A 26,023-nucleotide genomic window follows, 5' to 3' on the forward strand; every position below is an offset into this window, starting at 1 on the left:
TCTGTTTCTTTGTTAGGCAGCATAATATTGTGGGAGGACGTACAAGCATCGCTTTTAAAGACTACCCACAATTCATTGCTTTTTCTGACCCCCTTTACTCCCCCTGGCATTATGTTTTAGACTTTTTAAAATCTCCTAACAGAATATTGCACTTTCCGGGAACGATTCAATAAATAAATTTAAGAAAGAAAAATTTAAAACAGAGAACACACACCTCAAAACGAATATGGTTATCTTTAATATACAATCATAAAATCATATAAAATGTGTTTAATTGAAAATACTAGTTAAGAGACATGGTTTTGTCGAGAAGTCAACTGTGATATTAGATGTTTTATTAGACCTTTGCGGTGGGATTTACACCATTGCACTGACTGAGCTATCAGGCGATACACCCTTGCGCTGGGCTATACACCCTTGCACTGACTGAGCTATCAGGCGATACACCCTTGCGCTAGGTGATACACCCTTGCACTGACTGAGCTATCAGGCGATACACCCTTGCACTAGGCGATACACCATTGCACTGACTGAGCTATCAGGCGATACACCCTTGCGCTAGGCGATACACCCTTGCACCGACTGAGCTATGAGGCGATACACCCTTGCACTGACTGAGCTATCAGGCGATACACCCTTGCACTAGGCGATACACTCTTTCGCTGGGCTATACACTATTGCGCTAGGCTATACATCATTGTACTGGTCAATTTATCAGGGAATATACCCTTGCGCCAGGAAGGTTGAGATGTGAGTAGCCTAGCTGGTGACGCCTTGTGCTCCAAAGGCTAGGCTATATTCATGAAACTACAGTCTGTTTAACCTAATGAGCATGATCCAATAAAAACATACCTTCGGCCGGATATGCTATGTACATAAAAAAAATAATCTAAAATCGTAGCGAATAATCAAGAACCTTTCTCTAGTAGTTTTTATACAAGTATGCTTAGCTATGTACATCATTAAAACAGTCGATATCAAAATAGTAAAAAAAGCTTGAAAATATTTACTCAACAGTACATCCGGGATTTACATCCGGGAGTGCGTGTGGCAGTAACCGCTGTCGTTAGCGGCGACTTTCTTGCAGACAGTGCCTGTTCTGGTGGTGCCACTGCAGCGCCGGCGAGGAGTACTGGGGCGGCCTCGCCGTGGTGTTGAGGCTTGGTCCGGGAGAGAAAGGTCGAGCTGGCGCCTGGTACGAGCCATGGACTCGGAGGTAGGGGAATAGTAAGGGTTGGTGCAAAACGTGTCGTCGAATACACTTGTCGTAAATGAAGAAGCTGAAATTATAACAGTATTGTGAAAAAACATGTAAGGGACGCAGTGAGTTATAGTTTTTTTTTGGCTTTTACCCTATTTTGCTCCATTGTATCCTTACCAAAGTCTCAATTTTAAAAAGCCACGAACAGCCCTTCAGGAGCGGATCCCGGAAAGTCAAACTTTACCCTATTGGTTGTGCATGTCACGTGACTATGACAACAACGAAGAGCTCGAAATTTCCAAATCGAGAACATTTCACGTAATTAGATTAATCTATCCTTGAAATTAATTAACGTGTTCTTACCGGAGTCCCCCGTGACGTCGCCATGGTTACGGGTAAGCTGATAGAGAGGAGCAGAGTGGGGGTTGTCGATGCACTTGTTTTTGTATCTCCCCATGAAATATAGGCAAAGCCAATTTCCTAAGGAAAATATCAGATAAAATGACATTAGCTTGAGAAGAAAATCGTAATCGAGGCTTGGTGGCAATATATCTATTGGAATATGTGTCTTACCCTAAAGCACAGCGCTCATAGGGATCGTAAAAGAGGTGTAATGATCATATAATTATCTAAATACCTTCTTACTTAGAAGCACAACAGTCATAACGATCGTTAGAGAGATCACAAATATCGAAATAAATAAAGCACAGCGCTCATGAGGCGCAATGATCATTTAACTTTAGTTATAGATAAAGTGGCCTACGTAGCAAGCGTTCCTGTGTGTTTTGAGCGCAAAGAAACCCAGAAACCGACGAGAAGTTCGATAAGGGAGATTTTGACCGCGCGAAAAATGGAGTGAAAAACGCTTGCTAGGCAGTCTATAGATAAAGCACCGCGCTCATGAGCATTGCAAGGCTTGACGATCATATAAGTAACATTTGTAATATGATTACCGATAAGCACAGCAGCCATAAGGATCGTAAGCGAGGCGAAAGATAGACTGGAGCGAAGCTTGATTTCGCACCAAGCGTTGATCGGGACAACAATCAGAAGAAGCAGCCGTGTGAACATGGGCGCCTTTAGGAACACAATGCTGAACGTCGCCACCAAGAAATATCCGCCATGCAAAACAAACGTCACAAGGGTACTAAGCTTGTCCCCAGTCCCCCCAAATTGCTCGGCCAGCCATGTGATCCTGTCATCTAGTCGAGTTTGCATGGAATCGATCGCCTGGAAGCAAACAGATTAAGGGATTGGTATGGAGCTAGCAACAGCAGCAGCGACACTAACAGTAGTGGGTAGCTCTATCAAATAAACGTTGAGGGCTTTCTTAGTCGTTTAGCAGCCGCTGTCACGCACGCCTTGACATTCAGAGCGGCTGCTGAGTAGACTAGGGCTTTCTGGTCCTGATAATACTATAAGGCTAATAACGCTATGTACCTCAAGTAAGTATGAGATCGTGGTGTTCATCTTTTTCAGGTTCTGCAGTGTCTCAGTGTAGTGGTCAGCGGACTCCTGATGGTAGGAGAGCATCTGCGCTGTGCTGTCATCTTTGCGTGAACAGAAAAAAAAAAGTGGTCTAATAATAGGCAAAATTATTAGCGCTTACTGAAAAGATGAAATAATGTTCTTGTATTGTCGATGAGATTGTGGAAATTTAACAGAAATTTCATTAGGACAATTTAAAGCTCTTACAGTGGTGAGAATTAAGATCTTATGTACGACTCACCTGTTCCGACTCACCTATCTTACGCCACACATCCTGAGCCTTATTCCTAACCTCGCGGAGGTCCTGTAAGATCTTAGGGATGTATGTAATACTCACTTCTCTTACTCCACACATCCTGGGCCTTATTCCTAACCTCGCGAAGGTCCTGTAAGATCTCAGTGGTGAATATAATACTCACCTATCTTACTCCACACATCCTGAGCCTTATTCCAAACCTCGCGAAGGTCCTGTAAGATCTTAGTGGTGAATGTAATACTCACCTATCTTACTCCACACATCATGGGCCTTATTCCTAACCTCGCCAAAGTCCTGTAAGATCTTAGTGGTGAATGTAATACTCACCTTTCTTACTCCACACATTCTGGCCCTTATTCCTAACCTCGCCCAGGTCCTGTAAGATCTTAGTGGTGTATGTAATACTCACCTATCTTACTCCACACATCCTGGGCCTTATTCCCAACCTCGCCCAGGTCCTGTAAGATCTTAGTGGTGAATGTAATACTCACCTTTCTTACTCCACACATCCTGGGCCTTATTCCTAACCTCGCCCAGGTCCTGTAAGATCTTAGTGGTGAATGTAATACTCACTTCTCTTACTCCACACATCCTGGGCCTTATTCCTAACCTCGCCCAGGTCCTGTAAGATCTTAGTGGTGAATGTAATACTCACCTATCTTACTCCACACATCCTGGGCCTTATTCCTAACCTCGCCAAGGTCCTGTAAGATCTTAGTGGTGAATGTAATACTCACCTATCTTACTCCACACATCCTGGGCCTTATTCCTAACATCGCCCAGGTCCTGTAAGATCTGGTCGTGGCTCTGTTTGCGTCCCTCCTCGTGCTTGTACATCTCTGATGTGGCGTGTTCTATGAGATAAAAGGGTCATAAGTATGTGGGCAAGGGGTGTGAAAACAACCGCCTTGTATGTGGGTGTATGTGTGTCGGAGGGTGCATTGATAACTGTAGTTTCGTTGGTCCATGCGATACTAAACTGAGCTAATGTTTTGCCCTCTTGTAATTTCACCACATCGTGGATTACTTTAACCTCTTAACTTGCCGCTTACCCAGTTTCTCGGCGAGTTTCTGTGTCATGTCGGTCAGTTGCTGTCTTCCTTCTTCAATCAAAGCCTTCTCTTGTCCCAGGGCATGGATGTTGCTCCGTACGCTGCTTGCAATACTCCTCTGGGTGAACTGGTAAGCACTTGACAACTTACGCTGTTGCCCGATCAATCGGTCCTGGCCAGCGGTGACGCGCTGCACGGTATGCGCCGCAAGGTGAGCGAGCTTGCTCTGGTCAGACTGTGGCAACATAAAATTATTTTGTTGTAATGTCATTACATTTTCTTAAATAATGAACCCTTATGCTAATTGTTTTCTAGACTGCTTGCAGACCGGTTACTTCCTGCACTCACGTCCAGACCATGCCACGCCCAGTTTCTTTGGCTCTAGTCCGAGAAATGCTTAAAAATGCGGCAGATTTTTATTATCACCTGTGACATTTAGACACTGGTGTCTATCATAGATTGTTACCTTGAGGTTTTCCATTAGTCTCAGCTGCTCCACGGCCTGTGATGCAAGTTGATTGACAGTAAATTCGGTCTTCAAGCGAAACTGTTGCTGTCTGGTCGCGTAGCAGATGGAGCGGGCGCGGTTACTAATGATGTGGTAGCTGTTCCACGTGGTCAGATCCATGTCGGCAGTGCACTCGGCCAGGGTCTGAGAAACACCAGAAGTGAGTTCAACTAGACAAGCTGTCAAGCCCCCTATGTATTTTATAAGCAGATCTAGTTCCAGAAAGACCAGAGTATACTATATCATAACCACGGCTCTTTCGCTGTAATTAGCGAAAACTGGAAAAGGTTACAATGGGTTTGATATTTATAGCTGTTATGTTTTCTCACTATAATTGGGCAGATGAAAGCGTGTGAAATCTTGAAGCAGATCTCAAATAGATTTAGAGTAATGGCGGCTAGTAACAGGGTATTTTCTGCCTTTAAGAAGACAGATGCAGGGTGGCTTACCATTGCGTCGGTGCAAGGGTAGGTCTTGCGCTTTTCAGAAAGTGATTGACAGTTAAACAGTTGGACACCCAGTTTGCCAAGCTCTTCCTCGTTTATGTCCCCACACGATTTCTTGATACGATTGATGGTCTGATAAGAAAAGAATCAGATATAATTATAAGAAAAAATGAACTATAACCAAATACTTTGTTGGATTTGTAGCGAAAAGGTCGCCACGCTATCATAGAAAGTAAACTTAGAATATTACCATTAACGGCGATTTAAATCAACGCGAAATTTTCTTAGGAAGCATTTTGAAAAAAACCCGCATTACTGAAATGTTTTTTTGGTTTGGATTATTCCATATATAGGTTGTTAGAATTGGACACCCGAAATAAATATTGGATACAAAAATGATGTATTCAAACACTAAAAACAACGCCTATTTTCTTCTCCCCCTTTTTCCTTCTCCCCTTTTTTTCTCCCCCTTTTCCTTATCCCCCCTTTTTTCCTTTCCCCTCTTTTTCCTTCTCCCCCTTTTCCATCTACCCCTTTTCCCCCTTTTTCCTTCTCCCCCATTTCAATTCTCCCCATTTCAATTCTCCCCCTTTTTCTTCTCCCCCTATTCCTTCTCCCCCTATTCCTTCTCCCCCTATTCCTTCTCCCCCTATTCCTCCTCCCCCTATTCCTTCTCCCCCTATTCCTTCTCCCCCTATTCCTTCTCCCACTTTTTCTTCTTCCACTTTTTCTTCTCCCCCCTTTTCCCTTCTACCCTTTTTTCTTGTCCCTCTTTTTCCTTTTCCTTTTTTTTCTCCTTCCCCTTTTTCTCGTCTAGAAATACTCACGATCTGGTGACAGGAATCCAGTGTGGAAAGGTCTTTCATGTACTTTCTAGACTCTTCTAGAAATCTCTCCTCTGCTGCTGTCATCTCAAAAGGCACCGGGCTCTTCACCAGGTGCTTGCCTTCCTCCTCAGTCACGTGTTGGGCGATCTCGCTGCTGCTGTCCGAAAATGGCCAGAAAAAGCCCTGGACCGGACAGGTACACGCTAGGCTCGCCACAAGGAGGAGCACTAGGTACCTTGATGCGATCATCGCAACAAGTGGATAATTATTTGCTTCTAGAACAGAAAAGAACATTACATCTGCATTACTTGGCACAACAGAAATGCAATCTCGTACACGGAAATACGTAGCTAGACAGCTCTTTCACCAATAATATTCGCAAAATTACTAGCCGGATCGAGTGCCAGGCCCTTCAATTATTCCCTTTGATGTATATACCTCAAAGCAATAACTTTTGAAAAATAAAATCCTCGGCTACAAAATTAATTAAAAATATAAGCGGGACACTTGTTTGTCCTGTTTAATAAGAACATTCTTAGCATTATAGTTTCCGCAAATGTTTGCGCTGTGCGTTTTTACTCTCGAAGTCCTTCTTACCTTTGCAGTGCCTGACATGCACTGAGAACAAGATTCACGAGTTTTGGTTTAAGTTTAGCATAATATTTATGCTCGCTGTTCAAAATGTATTGCCCGGAATGTATTGCTTTCGAAAAAAGTTGGTGAACCATGTGCCGGAACCCAAATCTATTGTATTAAAGAAGTTTTAACCATATAATCGAGGTAATCGCAAAACATTTCCATTCTACCTCGTATTTAGTTCAGTTTCTGAGAAAGCGAAAACTTACCTTATAAATAACTTTTGTCAACTGCTTTTAATAGAACTCACTACTCTCAAATACTAGACTTATAACTGTTAAGCAAGAAGCGAATGCAAATAAAAGCTCAGTTTCCACGGAGGAAAATGTAATGACGAATTAGCATTGTGATGTCATGCACGTGCTAATTCCTCCTGTAGTGCGCGCCTGCGTATGAGTTCGGGTGCGCGAACCGAATCCGAAAATGAATTTTCGTGCAAGAACAATGCTGGTATGTCCGGGCAATGAATTTTGAATCATTTTCATGCTCGATTTCTTGATTGCTCGCGGTGCTAAACCAATGTTATTCAAGGCAAATTTCCCTGCAACTTATACAATGCGTTGAAGGATAAAAAAACAATTACGACGCAACTAAAATATTTCATTGGAAGTTCCAGGAAAAAAATGCCTCATGTACGCGCACTAGCGTTTCCACCTTTGACAGTTTTGTGAAGTAGAACAATTAAAACCAATGAGGATGCGAGAAACGTACTACGGTATCTTTTTGCCATTTCAGTTCACCAGCACAGCAAAGGAACGCAAAATGCTATTACATCAGAGCACGACATATCCCTAAATTAGGCGTTCTTTGATGTCACGTGATCATGGACCCTTATATTACACAAGCCACTAGGACAAAAAAACCTTTCTTGACAAAAGAAAAGAAATGCGTACCCGGAAATCATAAAATGTTTTTTAAGAGAAATTCCAAGATATCATTAACATATTAGCACTACCTAAAGCGGAGCTCCAAACTTATTGTTCTTATTTATGAAGTACAACAATTGTGGATTAGAAGTCCAAGAGCTGTTTACAATTTCTGAAACTAGCTCAAGTGTGATAGATAGATAGATAGATAGATAGATAGATAGATAGATAGATAGATAGATAGATAGATAGATAGATAGATAGATAGATAGATAGATAGATAGATAGATAGATAGATAGATAGATAGGTAGGTAGGTAGGTAGGTAGGTAGGTAGGTAGGTAGGTAGGTAGGTAGGTAGGTAGGTAGGTAGGTAGGTAGGTAGGTAGGTAGGTAGGTAGGTAGGTAGGTAGGTAGGTAGGTAGGTAGGTAGGTAGGTAGGTAGGTAGGTAGGTAGATAGATAGATAGATAGGTAGATAGATAGATAGATAGATAGATAGATAGATAGATAGATAGATAGATAGATAGATAGATAGATAGATAGATGGGTGGGTGGGTGGGTGGGTGGGTGGGTGGGTGGATGAGTGGATAGATAGATAGACTGTAAAATGAAAAGGCTTGCTCCCGTGTTCAGCCGAGCGTACCTAATTGTCCAACGGCGCCGGTCAAGGATTCAAATCGCTGCTTACTCGTTTTAAAAAATGGCTAGCGGCCAGGGAAAATGATTTAGCTCGGATGTTTTTCCACATATCGAATGTAAGTGTACCCTGGCATAGGTCTGCGAGATAAAAATATTTCGTTTGTTGTATTTTCCTCGCGAATTTCGACGGTATTTGATTGCTACCGAAAATGGCGCCTCCAACCTTGTTTCTTTCCTTAGTAGGGGGAGAGAAGTAATAAATTCCGTTACGAAAACCCCCCAAAATCGTATATTACACATAAATATGACAACAACAAGGCATGTTCTAAGTTGTAAGGCAATTTTATTGGCAATGTTTCACAAAATATCGCGACTTCAATCCACTCGTTTTACCTCTAAGAATAACAGCCGATTCCAAGCTACGAACAAGCTTCAAAACCATTGTCTGGGCTACCTGTGGGGTTTTTTGAATGCCACGCTTTCGCCTTTTACAAGTTCACCTTCCGTAGGGCTTGGAGTTCACCTTAGAAGTCTAAACTGATATTCGTCTATTTTCACAGTGTTCTATAACCTATACAAGCTTTGGCTTTGTTGTAGCATGAAGGAAATTAAATAAAAAAATTTCTGTACACGCGCTTTCTTACTTTGGCATCAACACGGGAAAAATCCACAGGAATCCCATCGTGACCACGGGAACATTATCGTATAGCTATACCACTTTTTTATGACTATGGGGCTCCGCAGGGGCTTTGCTATGATTTATCTTCCAGTATTGAACGACAACAGAGGTGGTAGGGTTGACCAGGCGTTTTTACGTTTTTCGAACTAGCCAAAGCCGGCACTGTTGCTCAGTTTGAGATTCGTTTGTCTTAGCACCACCACCACCGCCACCGCCACCACGCCTCGCGTGAATGTTAAAGTATAATTCAGCATCTAGATATATAATCTTTAAGGATAATAAGTTTCTAAAAATGGGGAACACCCTTACTAGTCATAATACGGGAAAGTTTTTCGTTACCAACCATGACCTGCACTCTAACATTGATTATCTGCTCTCGTGTGACGCGTGTAATTTTAAATACAGTCGAACCTCTATTAAGCGGCCCTTTATTAAGCGGTCACCCTCTATTCAACGGTCATTTACCAATGTCCCGAATTGTCCCCCTTATGTTTACTGTAAATTTGACCTCTATTGAGCGGTCACCTCTATTAAGCGGACGAGGTCACCAAAGGAGGGTCCGAATTGGTTGATTTCATTGTTTTTCACCTCTATTAAACGGTCATCATCAATATTTGTCAGCATGACAACAGGTAGTGCACGTCATATTTCGTCATATTTTTAACTGTCTAATCTAATTACTATGGCTAATCGTCTTGTGAGACTTGTGTGGTCTTGTGCGGATCAGTCGCATCAAATTCCTCGATTACCAATTTCCGCTTTAGCCTGCTAGAAGAAAAACTGTCACCTTCAATTATGTATTCACAAGGAATCTCGAGTCCATAGCCACCACCTCTGTTCACCCACTTCCCTTTGACTACGACTTTCTCACAGTTCGTAGGTCTCTTGAGATATTTGGTAACCCACGTTGACATCAGTTTGGGAATATGCCTCATAACTTCGTAATCGTCAACTAGAGTATTCAGGTTACCGTCTCCATCCATCACCGTTTTGTCGGCTTTTTCTCTTACGATTGCAACAGCATTCGGATCCTTTATGTTAGTTGGTTCCCGCATAAGTTTGTAAACATCTTCTAGTGCTGGTTCCCACTCAGTCATGTATTCATGGTATCCCCGAATAAATGCAACTGGGTCAGATTTGTGAGTTTTTGGGTACGGCAACGCACTGCGAGTTTTTGATTCGACTTCCAAAATCGCGCAAACGCTTAATGAAGGATATCGACGGAAACGACGCGTGTAACATCACCTTAACGCACTCATTTACTTTACATAACGCCGGCGAAAGTAGCTCATGCCCATAGAATTGGGCAAAGCCACAAGAGCCGTATAGGCAAAAACAAACTGACTAGGCGGTTTCAAACATTTCTGGATCAAATTGGAATGCACCAGTCTTAGGGCTAACATGATTGTTACTGTTGTTTATTATAATAAAAAGTTCTTACGTATAATTACAGCCCGATTTACGCTAATTCAGGGGCGAAAATAGCGAAGCCTCTATTAAGCGGTCAACCTCTATTAAGCGGTCACTAAGCTAAGTCCCGGGGGGTGACCGCTTAATAGAGGTTCGACTGTATGTAAGGTCTACTACAACTTAGTTTCAGATACGCTTTTATAACCAAAACGGTAGAATAGTTAACCGCAAGAAAAAATCAATGGCTGAGGCTGATGACCTACACTTCAACTCGAATTGACATAGGTGTCATTGGGGAACTAGCGCAACCCCTGTGTACGCGCCTGATTAATCAATCTATATTTGTCCCGAGTGTAGCAGCTTTATATTAAACGGAGTTTTGTTGCGGCTTTTAGAATGTATCCGTGCTAGGGGCTTAAAGAACCGTAGAAAAAATATCGGGAAATATCATTCTTTCAGATAAATGTCTTTATTGTGTACTAAGGCGTTGGATTGATTGCGCCTTTATGTATTTGGATGTGTATAGTGGGAGAATAAAGTTTTGACCAACATTGCAGCTCTTTATGTGCCTGATGTGCCCGCGATAAGAATTACGGATAATTTTTTTCTTAAATTTAATAGAAAGCTATCGTCAACGAATTTCCGGAAGATCTTCATTTAAACTTTTAATACCCTGCTACAACCTTTGACACAATCGACCTGCCCTGCTTTAGAAAATGCAACGAGGTGACTTTGACTGGTGTAGCGCTGGGTAATAGACGTGAGATATTGTAAAGAGCGTTGAAATGATATACAGTCGTTTGACAAAAGGTTGTCATCAACCGGCTTTTGCGACTACGCGACAAGCCCGCATGTAAGCATGGGTAAAAACCACTAAAGCGCTTAGCTGCCTATATTAGCCACTGCATAACTTCAGACTTAGACGGTGTTGCGGTGGCTAATATATGTACCAGAGTTGTATGCGGAATGTACCATGTTCTGTTCGAAGAAAATCGAATCAGCGCAACAGGACGGAGAATCACTGGACTACCCAAATAAAAGAATCCTTTCCACCACTACCCAGTGAATTACAACAACGACAACACGTTTACTTTATTTATAAACAAAATACAAACAATACAAAGGTTACATTCGTCAATCAACTATCCCATCGCCCGTGGCGAAAGTACAACACACACTTGGATCCAATCCAAGGAGATCAAGTCTCATGGACATAACAAATACATACTACTTTTATCATCATCGTAAAAAAAAGATAGATAGCGAAAATACGAAACCCCGGCCTTTTCCTCAATTATTTACCTTATATTTGTAAGACATTGGTAACGCAACTATCAGTTCGATTTCAACTTTAACGCAATAGGGCAGTGCTAATTACTTCAATATTGCACACAGCAGATAATTTCGAAAACAATTGGATCAACCAACCGATAAAACATCCTCTCAATTCTCAGTCAGTCTCCAGTCAATGCCAGTAACGATTGATCACCTGTAATTGTTCTATAATTGTCTTATAATATCCTATCTTCAACTGCTCAAACGTTAGAAATACCGCTAATTCTGTATAAATACACATCACAAAGCAATAGTGACCTTTGTGACCTTTATTCTAGGATAATATAAGACAATAAAAGACAATTACAGGAGGTGATCAATAATTACTGTTGACTGGAGACTGACCAAGAGCATGTGAAAACAACAAGAGGTAAGCCAGTGAAAACAACATGAGTTAAGTTTCTCAAGGAAAACTGATACGCCAGTCCCTCTTCTCCCCTGGAGAGACTACCGTCTACTCGTTTCTCTCGGTTTAATCTTATTTATCATCGTCTCCTGTGCTATTTGTTTGTTTGCAGGTTTTTCGCTAAGGACTAAGATATTTGAAGACCGTATATATAGCATAAGTTTTTCTCTTTCTTGAAGAACAATCTGGGCAGGGGTACGGGGTATTTCGGTGGTACCGAGACGAGAGGACACGTGTCTAAATGCTCTTAACAGGGTGCGTATTATGTAAGGATATCACAGCCAGAAATACATTCATCACGTGTATTAACCTCGTGAACATTTGGTGGATTAGCCAGATTGACAAGTTCAAAGATAAAAAAGCTGCCCCGGTCGAGAAAGCTACTTCGTACATCTAAAATGTTTTGAGAAAGCCTACGCATAATTACACTGTCAGTCAGTGTCTGCTTGCGTGAAAACACGTGACTGGAGTTTGACGCATAGATAACCAGACAAACTGTATAGAATATTGATCTCTGAATCTGGATGGCAGTTTAATGTTATAGAGCAGCATATTATTATTTATCATCTCGCGGCTTTTCAAGACTTCAGGAAAAAGTTTCATGGAACTCTGCCTGGAGGAGGAGTCTTCTTTAATCTAATTAAGCGGTCGTCTACCTTGTCTGCAGATTGCGCTGGTTTCAGGTATCAAAGCCAATTCCATACCTTGGGTATGGGTACCAGAGCCTCAAGACTTCTCTCGTCCAGTGACGCTCAGACAAAAAGCCGTGACGAGCGAAGCGAAGAAGGGTACCGATGCCAGGGAGCAGTGCCTAAAGCCGTAACCAAAACGGAAGACAAAATTATCAACAACAAATCAAAAGCTAAGGGCAAGCGAATGCTTATATGTGAAAACAAAAAGTCTGTGCTTTTAGGTGTTTTCGGGATAACGCTTATTCTAACGGCGGCGTTGATGAAATATGGCGTCGACCAGATGTTGAAATGGCAGTTAAAGAAGAACGTCCCCCTTAGACCTGGAACCACCGACCGCTACAAGCAGTGGATATTTCCGACCGTTCCTATCCACATAGAGTTGTACGTATTCCACGTCGTTAACCCCGATGAAGTCAGGTCCGGTGCGACACCAGTGATTCGAGAGCTCGGTCCATACACATACAGGGAGTACCTACTAAAGGAGAATATCACATTTAATCAGGACGAGACCCTGGTATCATACAACCAGAAGAAATGGTATGTGTTTACCCCGGAACTGTCGTGCTCAGGCTGTGACCCCGAGGCGGATAGCGTGACCACGGTTAATATTGCTTATGCAATCATGACAGAAGTGGCCAAAAGCTACTCCAGGATTGTCAGGGTGGGTATAGACGCCTTGCTAAAGTACGAAAAGGAACATTTGTTTATGACTAGGACGGTGCGAGAAGTGCTATGGGGGTATGACGACCCGCTCTTTGCGGAGTTCTCTAAGCTCAAGGACATGTTTAACTTAAAGTTCCTACCGGAAATCTCGCCTTTGATAACAATGGAGTACAACGAAACTTATGATGGAATATCGACTGTAAATACGGGAACAAAAAACATGGATCGGACTCTGGACTGGATTGCGTGGAAAGGACAAAGCTCAATGGGTCTTTGGAATTCTTCTTATGCAAATATGATCAACGGAAGCGACGGGACACAATTTCCCCCAGGAAGTGGCCCTGGGGATACTCTGTACTTCTTTTCCACAAATCTCTGCCGCTCTATTTATCTGAAATTCGACTCGGCTAAAAAAATGAAGGGGATTCCGGTAAATCGTTACACGACGCCCGCCAGCCTCTTTAAGAACTACACTGAAGTTTCCAGCAACCGGGATTTCTGTCTCGGACGCTGCTATCCGGACGGGATCTTGGCCGGGTCCCAGGACTGCACCCCCTCGACCGTGACCTCGCCCATCGTCATCTCAACCCCACATTTCCTCCTGGGAGACCCCCAACTCCGGACGCAAGTAAAAGGACTAAAACCGGACAGAGAAAAACATGGCCTGTACATATCTATAGAACCCACCACAGGTATCCCACTACAGGCTTTGATCAGACTCCAAATTAATGTATTCATACAGTCCGTGCTTGGGATCAGCGAGACAACAGGTATCCCACAAGCCTTCGTGCCAGTCATGCACTTCAGCAATAACGCCAGCGTTGACGACTCTACGGCAAGGACACTAAGAGAAGGCCTGGTCGTCCAGTTACTGGTGGCCAAGTACGCTGAGATGGTGGTGTTCGCCCTGGGGGGAGTGTTTATCTTGGCTGCGATAGGCTTAACCGTGCGCCACGTAAGGCGGCGTAAGATACGGGAAGCCTGTGGTACCGAGTCATACGACAATGTGGGGCCTACAGATAGGCTGATTGACAACAACACTAAACAGTACCAAACGATATAGTTCGCTATAGTTAATCGCCAGTTAATAGTTAACACAAGTCGCGCGCCGGCTACACGATCCGATCCGCGTTCCTATCCGGGTTTTGTAGGTGCAGTACCAGTCTAGGGTGCTACACCAAATAAACAGTACCGCAGAAAGGGGTTTAGTCCCTCATTTTCTCTTGATGGACTAAACCTCTTCTGCGCCACAATTCCCCTTAAAAACCACACACAAGGCTAATATAGTAAGTTAACTAGCTTTATTGAGGAAACAGTCAAGACTTGATTGATTTTGATTTTCCCGAAGAATCACGAGGGCCTGATTCTTATCTTGGTTCGCCTGTGGACAGACACAAGCGCGTAGCGCAGATCCACCAAAACTGCTGCATCCCCTACCGCCATCTCCAAACCTCATCCCCTAACCTTGTGAAACACTTCCCATATTTCCCGCATTACAAGGGAAGGAATTCCCTTTTCCTATTACCGCTAGGTAGATATTGCACAATTACTTCAGGAAACTATATAAGATAAACTTTAGCATCGTTTTATTAATTTTGCAGAGATAAATTTTACAGACTCAAACATCATAAATGAACTTGGTTGTAGTACCCATGACATAACAGCTTGTTTTTGTAGCCGTGATCCAAAACAATCTGCTATTGTGATGTCCAAATTAGGGCACAAGTCTGATGCATCCTGAGTGTGACTCGACTGGGACGAGCGCTTGCGCAAAAGCGTCCACTATCGGAAAATAGCATCATGTTGTCTCTCACACGACGACATTTGCTGACCAGCATTCTCTTTAAATAGATTGGTACCCTGCAGGGTGCCCTTAGAGAATGTAGATCAACCACTCTTTTATTAGTGTTTATAATTGAAAAAAGAAAAAGCGGTTTATTCGCAAGGAAAATTATATAAACATGATAGAGGCGCGTGATCCATGAGCCTGCTGTCGTACTCGCCGAATCACGGTAATTACATTTGTACACGGTATTTGCGCGTGATATAAACATGATAGAGGCGCGTGATCCATGAGCCTGCTGTCGTACTCGCCGAATCACGGTAATTACATTTGTACACGGTATTTGCGCGTGATATAAACATAATAGAGGCGCGTGATCTATGAGCCTGCTGTCATACTCGCCGAATCACGGTAATTACATTTGTACACGGTATTTGCACGTGATATAAACATGATAGAGGCGCGTGACCCATGAGCCTGCTGTCATACTCGCCGAATCACGGTAATTACATTAGTACACGGTATTTGCGCGTGATATAAACATGATAGAGGCGCGTGACCCATGAGCCTGCTGTCATACTCGCCGAGTCACGGTAATTACATTTGTACACGGTATTTGCACGTGATATAAACATGATAGAGGCGCGTGACCCATGAGCCTGCTGTTATACTCGCTGAATCACGGTAATTACATTTGTACACGGTATTTGCACGTGATATAAACATGATAGAGGCGCGTGATCCATGAGCCTGCTGTCATACTCGCCGAATCACGGTAATTACATTTGTACACGGTATTTGCGCGTGATATAAACATGATAGAGGCGCGTGACCCATGAGCCTGCTGTCATACTCGCCGAGTCACGGTAATTACATTTGTACACGGTATTTGCACGTGATATAAACATGATAGAGGCGCGTGATCCATGAACCTGCTGTTATACTCGCCGAGTCACGGTAATTACATTTGTACACGGTATTTGCGCGTGATATAAACATGATAGAGGCGCGTGACCCATGAGCCTGCTGTCATACTCGCCGAGTCACGGTAATTACATTTGTACACGGTATTTGCACGTGATATAAACATGATAGAGGCGCGTGACCAATGAGCCTGCTGTCATACTCGCCGAGTCACGGTAATTACATTTGTACACGGTATTTGCGCGTGATATAAACATGATAGAGGCGCGTGACCCATGAGCCTGCTGTCATACTCGCCAAATCACGGTAATTACATTTGTACACGGTATTTGCGCGTGATATAAACATGATAGAGGCGCGTGATCCATGAACCTGTCATACTCGCCGAGTCACGGTAATTACATTTGTACACGGTATTTGCACGTGATATAAACATGATAGAGGCGCGTGATCCATGAGACTGCTGTTATACTCGCCGAGTCACGGTTATTACATTTGTACACGGTATTTGCGCGTGATATAAACATGATAGAGGCGCGTGACTCATGAGCCTGCTGTCATACTCGCCGAGTCACGGTAATTACATTTGTACACGGTATTTGCACGTGATATAAACATGATAGAGGCGCGTGACCCATGAGCCTGCTGTCATAATCGCCGAGTCACGGTAATTACATTTGTACACGGTATTTGCGCGTGATATAAACATGATAGAAGCGCGTGACCCATGAGCCTGCTGTCATACTCGCCGAGTCACGGTAATTACATTTGTACACGGTATTTGCACGTGATATAAACATGAGAGGCGCGTGACCCATGAGCCTGCTGTCATACTCGCCGAGTCACGGTAATTACATTTGTACACGGTATTTGCGCGTGATATAAACATAATAGAGGCGCGTGATCTATGAGCCTGCTGTCATACTCGCCGAATCACGGTAATTACATTTGTACACGGTATTTGCACGTGATATAAACATGATAGAGGCGCGTGACCCATGAGCCTGCTGTCATACTCGCCGAATCACGGTAATTACATTAGTACACGGTATTTGCGCGTGATATAAACATGATAGAGGCGCGTGACCCATGAGCCTGCTGTCATACTCGCCGAGTCACGGTAATTACATTTGTACACGGTATTTGCACGTGATATAAACATGATAGAGGCGCGTGACCCATGAGCCTGCTGTTATACTCGCTGAATCACGGTAATTACATTTGTACACGGTATTTGCACGTGATATAAACATGATAGAGGCGCGTGATCCATGAGCCTGCTGTCATACTCGCCGAATCACGGTAATTACATTTGTACACGGTATTTGCGCGTGATATAAACATGATAGAGGCGCGTGACCCATGAGCCTGCTGTCATACTCGCCGAGTCACGGTAATTACATTTGTACACGGTATTTGCACGTGATATAAACATGATAGAGGCGCGTGATCCATGAACCTGTCACACTCGCCGAGTCACGGTAATTACATTTGTACACGGTATTTGCGCGTGATATAAACATGATAGAGGCGCGTGACCCATGAGCCTGCTGTCATACTCGCCGAGTCACGGTAATTACATTTGTACACGGTATTTGCACGTGATATAAACATGATAGAGGCGCGTGACCCATGAGCCTGCTGTCATACTCGCCGAGTCACGGTAATTACATTTGTACACGGTATTTGCACGTGATATAAACATGATAGAGGCGCGTGATCCATGAGCCTGCTGTCGTACTCGCCGAATCACGGTAATTACATTTGTACACGGTATTTGCGCGTGATATAAACATAATAGAGGCGCGTGATCCATGAGACTGCTGTTATACTCGCCGAGTCACGGTTATTACATTTGTACACGGTATTTGCGCGTGATATAAACATGATAGAGGCGCGTGATCCATGAGCCTGCTGTCGTACTCGCCGAATCACGGTAATTACATTTGTACACGGTATTTGCGCGTGATATAAACATAATAGAGGCGCGTGATCCATGAGACTGCTGTTATACTCGCCGAGTCACGGTTATTACATTTGTACACGGTATTTGCGCGTGATATAAACATGATAGAGGCGCGTGATCCATGAGCCTGCTGTCGTACTCGCCGAATCACGGTAATTACATTTGTACACGGTATTTGCGCGTGATATAAACATAATAGAGGCGCGTGATCTATGAGCCTGCTGTCATACTCGCCGAATCACGGTAATTACATTTGTACACGGTATTTGCACGTGATATAAACATGATAGAGGCGCGTGACCCATGAGCCTGCTGTCATACTCGCCGAGTCACGGTAATTACATTTGTACACGGTATTTGCACGTGATATAAACATGATAGAGGCGCGTGACCCATGAGCCTGCTGTCATACTCGCCGAGTCACGGTAATTACATTTGTACACGGTATTTGCACGTGATATAAACATGAGAGGCGCGTGATCCATGAGCCTGCTGTCATACTCGCCGAATCACGGTAATTACATTTGTACACGGTATTTGCGCGTGATATAAACATAATAGAGGCGCGTGATCTATGAGCCTGCTGTCATACTCGCCAAATCACGGTAATTACATTTGTACACGGTATTTGCACGTGATATAAACATGATAGAGGCGCGTGATCCATGAGCCTGCTGTCATACTCGCCGAATCACGGTAATTACATTAGTACACGGTATTTGCGCGTGATATAAACATGATAGAGGCGCGTGACCCATGAGCCTGCTGTCATACTCGCCGAGTCACGGTAATTACATTTGTACACGGTATTTGCACGTGATATAAACATGATAGAGGCGCGTGACCCATGAGCCTGCTGTTATACTCGCTGAATCACGGTAATTACATTTGTACACGGTATTTGCACGTGATATAAACATGATAGAGGCGCGTGATCCATGAGCCTGCTGTCATACTCGCCGAATCACGGTAATTACATTTGTACACGGTATTTGCGCGTGATATAAACATGATAGAGGCGCGTGACCCATGAGCCTGCTGTCATACTCGCCGAGTCACGGTAATTACATTTGTACACGGTATTTGCACGTGATATAAACATGATAGAGGCGCGTGATCCATGAACCTGTCACACTCGCCGAGTCACGGTAATTACATTTGTACACGGTATTTGCGCGTGATATAAACATGATAGAGGCGCGTGACCCATGAGCCTGCTGTCATACTCGCCGAGTCACGGTAATTACATTTGTACACGGTATTTGCACGTGATATACACATGATAGAGGCGCGTGACCCATGAGCCTGCTGTCATACTCGCCGAGTCACGGTAATTACATTTGTACACGGTATTTGCGCGTGATATAAACATGATAGAGGCGCGTGACCCATGAGCCTGCTGTCATACTCGCCAAATCACGGTAATTACATTTGTACACGGTATTTGCGGTTTTTTTGCTTAGCTACGTCAATTCTTTGCAGATAAAACTCCACTACAAGGCCAAGACAACAGGAAGAAGTATTTCTCCAGCGTAATTGTTTCATGGGCACCCGCTAGTAATAGTATAATTATACACAGGAACCAATAAAGAACAGAACCTTAAAACATGTAGTGTTTTATGCAACATTATTTATTTATATAAAGTTGAAGCAATGAATCTGTGTGGTCGGTACCGCTATCAAAAACAATATTTCGATTATCCCGGAAAACTAATTCGAATCTTGAGTATTTTACCGAAGTAAGATCACATATATTAATAACCACAGATATATCACTGTGGGTAATTTAGCATTTTCACCCACAAAAAGTTGGTTTGATAGGAGGGAGTACTGCGCCTGCACGCGTTTAAAAATCGAATGACCCGGCTAAACGGACCCGACCTCCTATGCGATATTTTTAGAACAATAGAAGTGCTGAATGGATATTAAATAACTACTATATAACTACTTTACTATTCGAAAAAAAAACCCGGATTCTTAAATGAGAATAAAATTCGGTGAGTCATGTCATAGTTCGCCCCCCTACAACGCCTTAGAAATAGTAAAATAGGCGTAGTCATAGGAAATAATATGCCTAAATCAGAGATTCTCTTTCATTATAGGGCAAAATGTTTCAATACACAATTCAACAAGGCCCGTACCCAGAGAGAGGCAGCACCGCCCACTTCTATGTATTTATGGATATGTTAGAAGGGAGTTCTATTTTATAAGCCTTTGGCTTCTCTGGACTTCCTTGCTTACTTAATTTTATGAATTGCAACTCTATAAAAGGGGGGGACTTGGGGGTTTCATAGAAATGAGTGGGAGGCGCGGATCGCCCCTCCGGGCCTCCCAGCCCCGTCTTAGGCTTGCGGGAGGCGCGAATCCCCCCTCCGACCCTCCAGCCCCATTCCAGGATGGGGACTTTCAGTGAAACCGAAACGCGTTTCGCGTAGATTAATAATTGCTGGTTATTAATCTACGTCGGTACCACTTCGCGTAGATGGGTTAATCTACGCAAAACACACTCCGCGTAGATGGGTAATTAGCGATGGTTAGCAATCATTAATCTATGTCGGGGACGCCAGCGCCTTGTGCTAGGACCTGAGGGCCGTGAAAACGAGGAACGTGGATTGGGCCGCCAACCTACGGAGCGCGGAATAACCGTTTTTCGGCCGTAAATTCAAAGCCGCTGGCGTGGCGTTTAAACCTGAGTTTTACTCGAACACCTCGCTCCCGAACTCCTCGCGAATTTCTCGCAGCCTCTTTTTCATCTTTTCGCGTGTCTTTCCTGCTTTTTTTTCTTACGCGGTGCGAGGCCGTGTCGAGATCTGATAGCGGCCTTGAGCGCGTAGTAATTCTCTTGTTCCTGAAGTATTAGCCGAAACTCTTCGTCTGAGATATGCCCGTCCTGCAGAGCCTTAGAGACCAGCTCGCTGGTCGAGTTTTTCTTACTCTCCGCTAAAACCATCGTGTCTTCGTGTTTAGCCACCTTGCTCGTAAGACCCCTAGAGACTACCCCTGCGCCCGCGCCCACGACACCGATCGGCGTACCGCCGATCAGAACCCCTATCCCACTCAAAGAGACCCCCACCCCGGCACTGGAAAGCGCCCCTGCAGCGATGCCGGATGCCACAGACACAGCATGGGTAACGGCAAAGGCGCGCTTATACTTCCTCCGCACCTGTCGATGATGCGTTATCTCGTTGTCTAGAACCGCCTGAGTTTCACATATTTTCTGGAGTCGAAAGCTTTGCACGTCGCCGCCGATGCTTACCGGAGAAGTAGGCGTCATCGGGGGGCAGACGCTGGGAAGCGAGGGGTATATGGCATACCGCTGCTAACGTCGCTGTTTGCCATGCTTGTTATGTCGGACCTAGGTTAGCTCTAATACGAGGCGAACAGGCTTGCCCTTAAAGTCCACCCGTCTACCGCGGTCATCCCTGATCCATATTTGGATACTCGAGACAAACTCAGAGGAAGATGCTGCGGCACAAACGGGGACGTCGGGTCCATAGACGACTTTCTCGTGCGGCCTCCCGCGGGTTTCTAGGCAAGCGAAAATGTTTGAAAGTTCGCCTAAGGCGAGGCATTGCGTGCGGTCTACGATATCGCAGCAGATGTAGAGGGCGTCTTTTTTCGGCAAAGCCACCTTAAGTGGGGGCCCCCCCAAGGGCAGTGCGAGGCCCCGCTCCCCCAACTGATCGTCTTTAGCCTCTAAGCCAAATAGTGCGCAAAGTTCGGCATTCAGGAACGCAAGCCATTGGACATGAGCGCGATCTTCCCGGTGAGGGGATCCAGCTTCGCGGTCAGAATCTTGCTTTCAGCGCGGTTGATCGTTTCCACGATGGACTCGGCCGTGTGGTGCCGGGACAGGAGGGAGGCTATAGTCGTTATCTGATGCTCCCGCTCGAGGTTATACCAGCTGTTAAACAGCGAGCACTGCCGGAGCGCCACAAAGCGTGGGCGCCTTATCGGCCGCTCGAAGAAGAGCGTCTGTTTGCCTTTGGTGAGCACAGTATGTAGGACCACCATTGTGTTGAACATAGCCCGCCTTCGTGTTTAATAGGGCTGAGCATGGATTGGGAAGGCTAGCGGATGCTGAACGAGGAGGCGATTCCCCGAAGGGAGGTGGAAGAGACGAATAAGGCGGCAACTGCGGCAGGAGCCTCTATAGCCGAACATATCAAACACGCTATAGCCGAACAAGCCAAACGCGCAAAACCCGGTTTCCCTAGGTCTCTGACCCTCGCGCAAAAGCTGCTCTACGCCGTGCCCGCGACGGAGGGGCGATTCGCGCCTCCCATTCGTTTCTATGAAACCCCCCAGTCCCCCCCATAAAAGAATATTGGCAAAATAAAACTGCGAACTGTTCTGAGCCACAATAAAACTCATAAAACAGCAAAACTAGTAATGAAGTGAACAAAGCCCCTTTCTAAATCATAATTCAGAAAAGGTTCAATAATTTAGATACACCTTTGTGCAGATTTTTTCATTTTTAAATATAGTCTCGGTCATTATTTCGTTGTCTAACGTAATAAATGGAAATGGTCCTGTGTGCGTTTTTTTTTTCAATTTCAACGCTTATACATATATTTTCAAAATGCCTTGTTTTCCACCTGTGTATGCTTTTTGCGGTTTACTTTATTGATTAACAACTATTATTTTTGCGCATTTGTTGCGCCCCCCCCCCCCCCCCGCCTCCCCTCTCTCCTCTCTCCCCCCCTTTATCTCTCTGACTACTGTTTAGTGTCTTTGTCTATTTGTTTGATGTGTGTTGCTTAAGAAAAACTGTAAAACGATTAGGTTCTACGGTAAAATATCATAATGTATGGATATTTTGTTTAGAAAGCCGATAGTGATGCAGGATTTCACGTTCAAAATTCTCAATTCTGTCTAACATATTCACATTTTGTTGATCAAGTATGCAAGAAAATTTCTATTGTTCTGCGACGGATCATAATTTCCCGTCCATAGGATTCTCTTTTTGTACTAACATACAGGAAGAACATACGCGGTTACAGGCATGTAGCCAAAACTTTGAGCTTGGATTCGTTTACCCATTTAGATGACCATTTGCTCTTGGATATTTCGTCCCAGCTCGCAGTGGTACTTGTATATTTGTATATGAGCGGACATGCCGGTTGAGTCGGAGGGCTTCCAAATACTTTAACTAGATTTTTGGGGTGCATACCCCATAAACATTCTCGCGGTTCGTTTATTATGCTTGCGAAAAATGCAGGAGTTGAGGTCCCCAGGAGAAAAAATCCCTCTTAAAACAGTGCACATGAAATAGGGAACGATTAGGCCAAAAAATATTTCATTTCTTGTCGCGATTGTACCTCGAGAGCACGCGGGCGGGTGATTTTTATTTATTTTGTTTAATTTGTTTATTTATTTCTAATAATAAAATCTGAATTTCACGTGGAGAATGATTCATTCAATCAGAGGCACTATTGCGACACCAGCCCTCTCTTCTAAGCCAACCCTCTCTGATAAACTAGCCCTCTAAAAAAAAAGCCATCCCTCTCTAATAAGCCACCCTTCTCTGATAAGCCACCCTTTCTAATAAGCCACCCCTCACTAATAAGCCACCCCTCACTAATAAGCCACCCCTCTCTAATAAGCCACCCCTTTCTAATAAAAGTCACCCCTCACTAATAAGCCACTCCTCACTAATAAGCCACCCCTCTCTAATAAGCCACCCCTTTCTAATAAAAGTCACCCCTCTCTAATAAGCCACCCTTCTCTAGAGTCACCCCTCTCTAATAAAAGTCACCTCTCTCTAAAAGCCACCCCTCTCTAAAAGCCAACCCTCTCTAATAAGTCACCCCTCTCTAATAAGTCACCCCTCTCTAATAAGCCAGCCCCTCTAAAAGCCACCCCTCTCTAATATGCCACCCCTCTCTAATAAGCCACCCCTCTCTAATAAGCAACCCTCTTTAATGAGCCACACCTCTCAAATAAGCCACCCCTCTCTAATAAGCCACCCCTCTCTAAAAGCCACTCCTCACTAATAGGTCAACCCTCTCTAATGAGCCAGCCCTCTCTGATAAGCCAGCCCTCTCTTATAAGTCACCCCTCTCTAATAAGCCACTATATAAATCACTATATTTGCCAAGTGATATGTTTGGAGTTGATATCCAATTTTACACGTGTAAAATTAGATACAATTGGATTGATTTTTTAAGGAATAATCGGAATATTTTTTGTGGCTGTAAAACTTGGGCAGCCAAACGAAATGTCATATAAATGAGAAAAAGACCATTACGTTCCCAAGATTTTAAATAAAACGAGTCACAGTTACATTATAAACTGATGTCTTATTTCTTTTGTAAACAATGTTTTTTTTTTTTAATCAGCAAATACCAAAGTCATAAATATACAATTAGATGCAAATGTTCAAATGAACTTAAGCGGGTCAAGGGGGGAGGGTGTGTTTGTTTTTTGGATGGGCGGACATCAGCAAAAAAAAAAAAAAAAAAAATGTAGCGGATCTATTAAAAATTATACTAAGATTACTAATCCTGGTATTTGACAACAAAATGACCGTGAATTGCACAATTGTCAAATTAGCTAGAAAAAAGGCGATACGTCCCGACTAATCGGATGATGCGGCGAAAAAAAAAGCGATTTCCAGCGTATAATTTCTTCCAAAATTTCAAAATGTATTGGTGCACATTTGTCAATTCATAGCTTCATCATCCTTTTCATCATCGTTTTCAAACTGTTCAGGCTTTGTGCAATAAAGTCGAAAATAAAAATAGTCGACATAGACGACACGCCGCAGATGCTTTTTCTTAGTAAGCCTTTTGTAACTTCCCTCGTCTTATCTATAACATAAGATATGACCTTTTAAAGATCTTCCAAGCCTTGTGCTCTGCTTGAACAGGTATTTCATAGTGGAATATTGCACTATAGTGAAGATATCAAAACTTGCTGACATTTGTTACGTTTGCTGACATTTGTTACATTTGCTGACATTTGTTACATTTGCTGATATTTGTTACATGAAAATAGACATAGCCATACTCCACACGCCATTGTCATTTTGGAACGAGTTTGTCTTTCCTGATCACACATCACACTACGCTGCCGAAATCTTTCAACGTGATTATAGTAAAAGATTCGATGGTATAAAACTGACTATTTTTTTTTCAATATTCCCAGTACGTGCTAATGGTTTACAAAAACGATATCCCCGTATTTTTAAGGCCACAAGCGTCCAAAATAGCTTAATCCAAAAAATATAAGGTTATAAACATTTCGTTGTATTGCTGTCTTTGTTGAAATAACATGCAGTTTCTAGCCGTGAGGCGACTCAATAGTCTCCTAGTGCGTTCTTCCAGGAGCTTCAAAATTATTCTTTAACAGTGTCTACTGCTCATTCTACCTAAACAATATTGAATATTGAATAGTACGGTAACTACAAAACTGTGCCACATTATTCCATGCTGAGGCCAGGAGGGAATACACCTTTTCATAGACTAGGTAATTAGTTGTCGTAGAAGGCAGTTGATAACATTAACTGCTATCCCTTAGAGTTTAAGGACCACGCCTTTTCTCTGCCGCATAGGTGTCAAAACTTATATTGGCCACACGTAGGATAGAATCCTGCTAGGGAGACCCCTATTCACCCCTCCCCCCCCCTTATGAGACAGGTTTGGCTTATTAGAGAGGGATGGCTCATCAGAGAGGGGTGGCTTATAAGAAAGGGGTGGCTTATTAGAAAGGGATGGCTTATTAGAGAGGGGCGGCTTATTAGAGAGGGCTGCCATATTAGAGAGGGATGGCTTTTAGAGAGGGCTGGCTTATTAGAGATGGGTGATTTATTAGAGAGGGCTGGCTTATTGGAGATGGGTGATTTATTAGAGAGGGCTGGCTTATTAAAGGGGTGACTTGTTAGATAGTGATGGCTTATTAGAGGGGTGACTTATTGGAGAGGACTGGCTTGTTTCATAAGGTTGGCTTAATAGAGAGGGTGGCTTATTAAATAATGCACTCTATGCAGCCTAACAGAAGGTGCACACTGGTATGTAAATAATGTAATACTAGAAATTTTGCCAAGGGGTGGGTTAATAGAGTCGTGGCTTGCTAGAAAGGGATTGCTTATCAAAGGGGCAACTTATTAGAGAGCTATGTTTTTTTAAAGATGGCTTATTAAAGAGAGTTGGCAGAAAGGAAGGGCAGATCATTGAGAGGGGGGGCATATTATAGAGGAGGGATTAGAGGGCAGCATATTACAGTAGGGGAATGTTGATTTGGT

At 43.6% G+C, this 26,023-nt stretch overlaps 2 protein-coding genes and 2 long non-coding RNA genes across 4 annotated transcripts in view; 1 reads left to right on the forward strand and 3 right to left on the reverse strand.

The window, feature by feature from the left end:
• Positions 1–217: 217 nt before the first annotated feature.
• On the reverse strand, positions 218–6,758 carry LOC5517129 (protein brambleberry). The gene is made up of 10 exons (XM_001637163.3): positions 6,624–6,758; positions 5,779–6,053; positions 4,955–5,083; positions 4,464–4,649; positions 3,998–4,232; positions 3,683–3,799; positions 2,642–2,751; positions 2,155–2,431; positions 1,565–1,681; positions 218–1,280 (listed from the first exon to the last, which is right to left on the reverse strand). The coding sequence occupies exons 2-10, from the start codon at positions 6,025–6,027 to the stop codon at positions 1,030–1,032; spliced, it is 1,671 nt and encodes a 556-aa protein (XP_001637213.3). The 5' UTR covers positions 6,028–6,053; positions 6,624–6,758; the 3' UTR covers positions 218–1,029.
• Positions 6,759–11,086: 4,328 nt separating this feature from the next.
• On the reverse strand, positions 11,087–13,130 carry LOC125570135. The gene is made up of 2 exons (XR_007312504.1): positions 12,992–13,130; positions 11,087–12,561 (listed from the first exon to the last, which is right to left on the reverse strand). It is a non-coding gene; the product is annotated as an uncharacterized LOC125570135 (long non-coding RNA).
• LOC5496566 (lysosome membrane protein 2) overlaps positions 12,462–26,023 on the forward strand; it is a 29,942-nt gene continuing 16,380 nt past the window's right edge. Inside the window, exon 1 of the mRNA XM_048731204.1 lies at positions 12,462–14,000. Coding sequence (XP_048587161.1) covers positions 12,462–14,000 — 1,539 coding nt within the window. The remainder of the gene's footprint in view (positions 14,001–26,023) is intronic.
• On the reverse strand, positions 15,540–19,217 carry LOC125570134. Its single transcript, XR_007312503.1, has 2 exons — positions 16,185–19,217; positions 15,540–16,096 (listed from the first exon to the last, which is right to left on the reverse strand). It is a non-coding gene; the product is annotated as an uncharacterized LOC125570134 (long non-coding RNA).

This window comes from Nematostella vectensis, chromosome 1 (assembly GCF_932526225.1).
Source record: "Nematostella vectensis chromosome 1, jaNemVect1.1, whole genome shotgun sequence".
Taxonomy (NCBI): Eukaryota; Metazoa; Cnidaria; class Anthozoa; order Actiniaria; family Edwardsiidae; genus Nematostella; species Nematostella vectensis.

What these genes read in the sequence shown, in the direction of transcription:
- LOC5517129 (XM_001637163.3), bottom strand. Translation starts at nt 6,027, where the DNA reads ATGATCGCATCAAGGTACCTAGTGCTCCTCCTTGTGGCGAGCCTAGCG. An exon ending in TGGATTCCTGTCACCAGATC is followed by an intron (nt 5,084 to 5,778) that starts GTGAGTATTTCT and finishes TTTTCTTATCAG; the next exon opens with ACCATCAATCGTATCAAGAA. An exon ending in TATGGCTGCTGTGCTTATCG is followed by an intron (nt 1,682 to 2,154) that starts GTAATCATATTA and finishes TATTTTCCTTAG; the next exon opens with GAAATTGGCTTTGCCTATAT.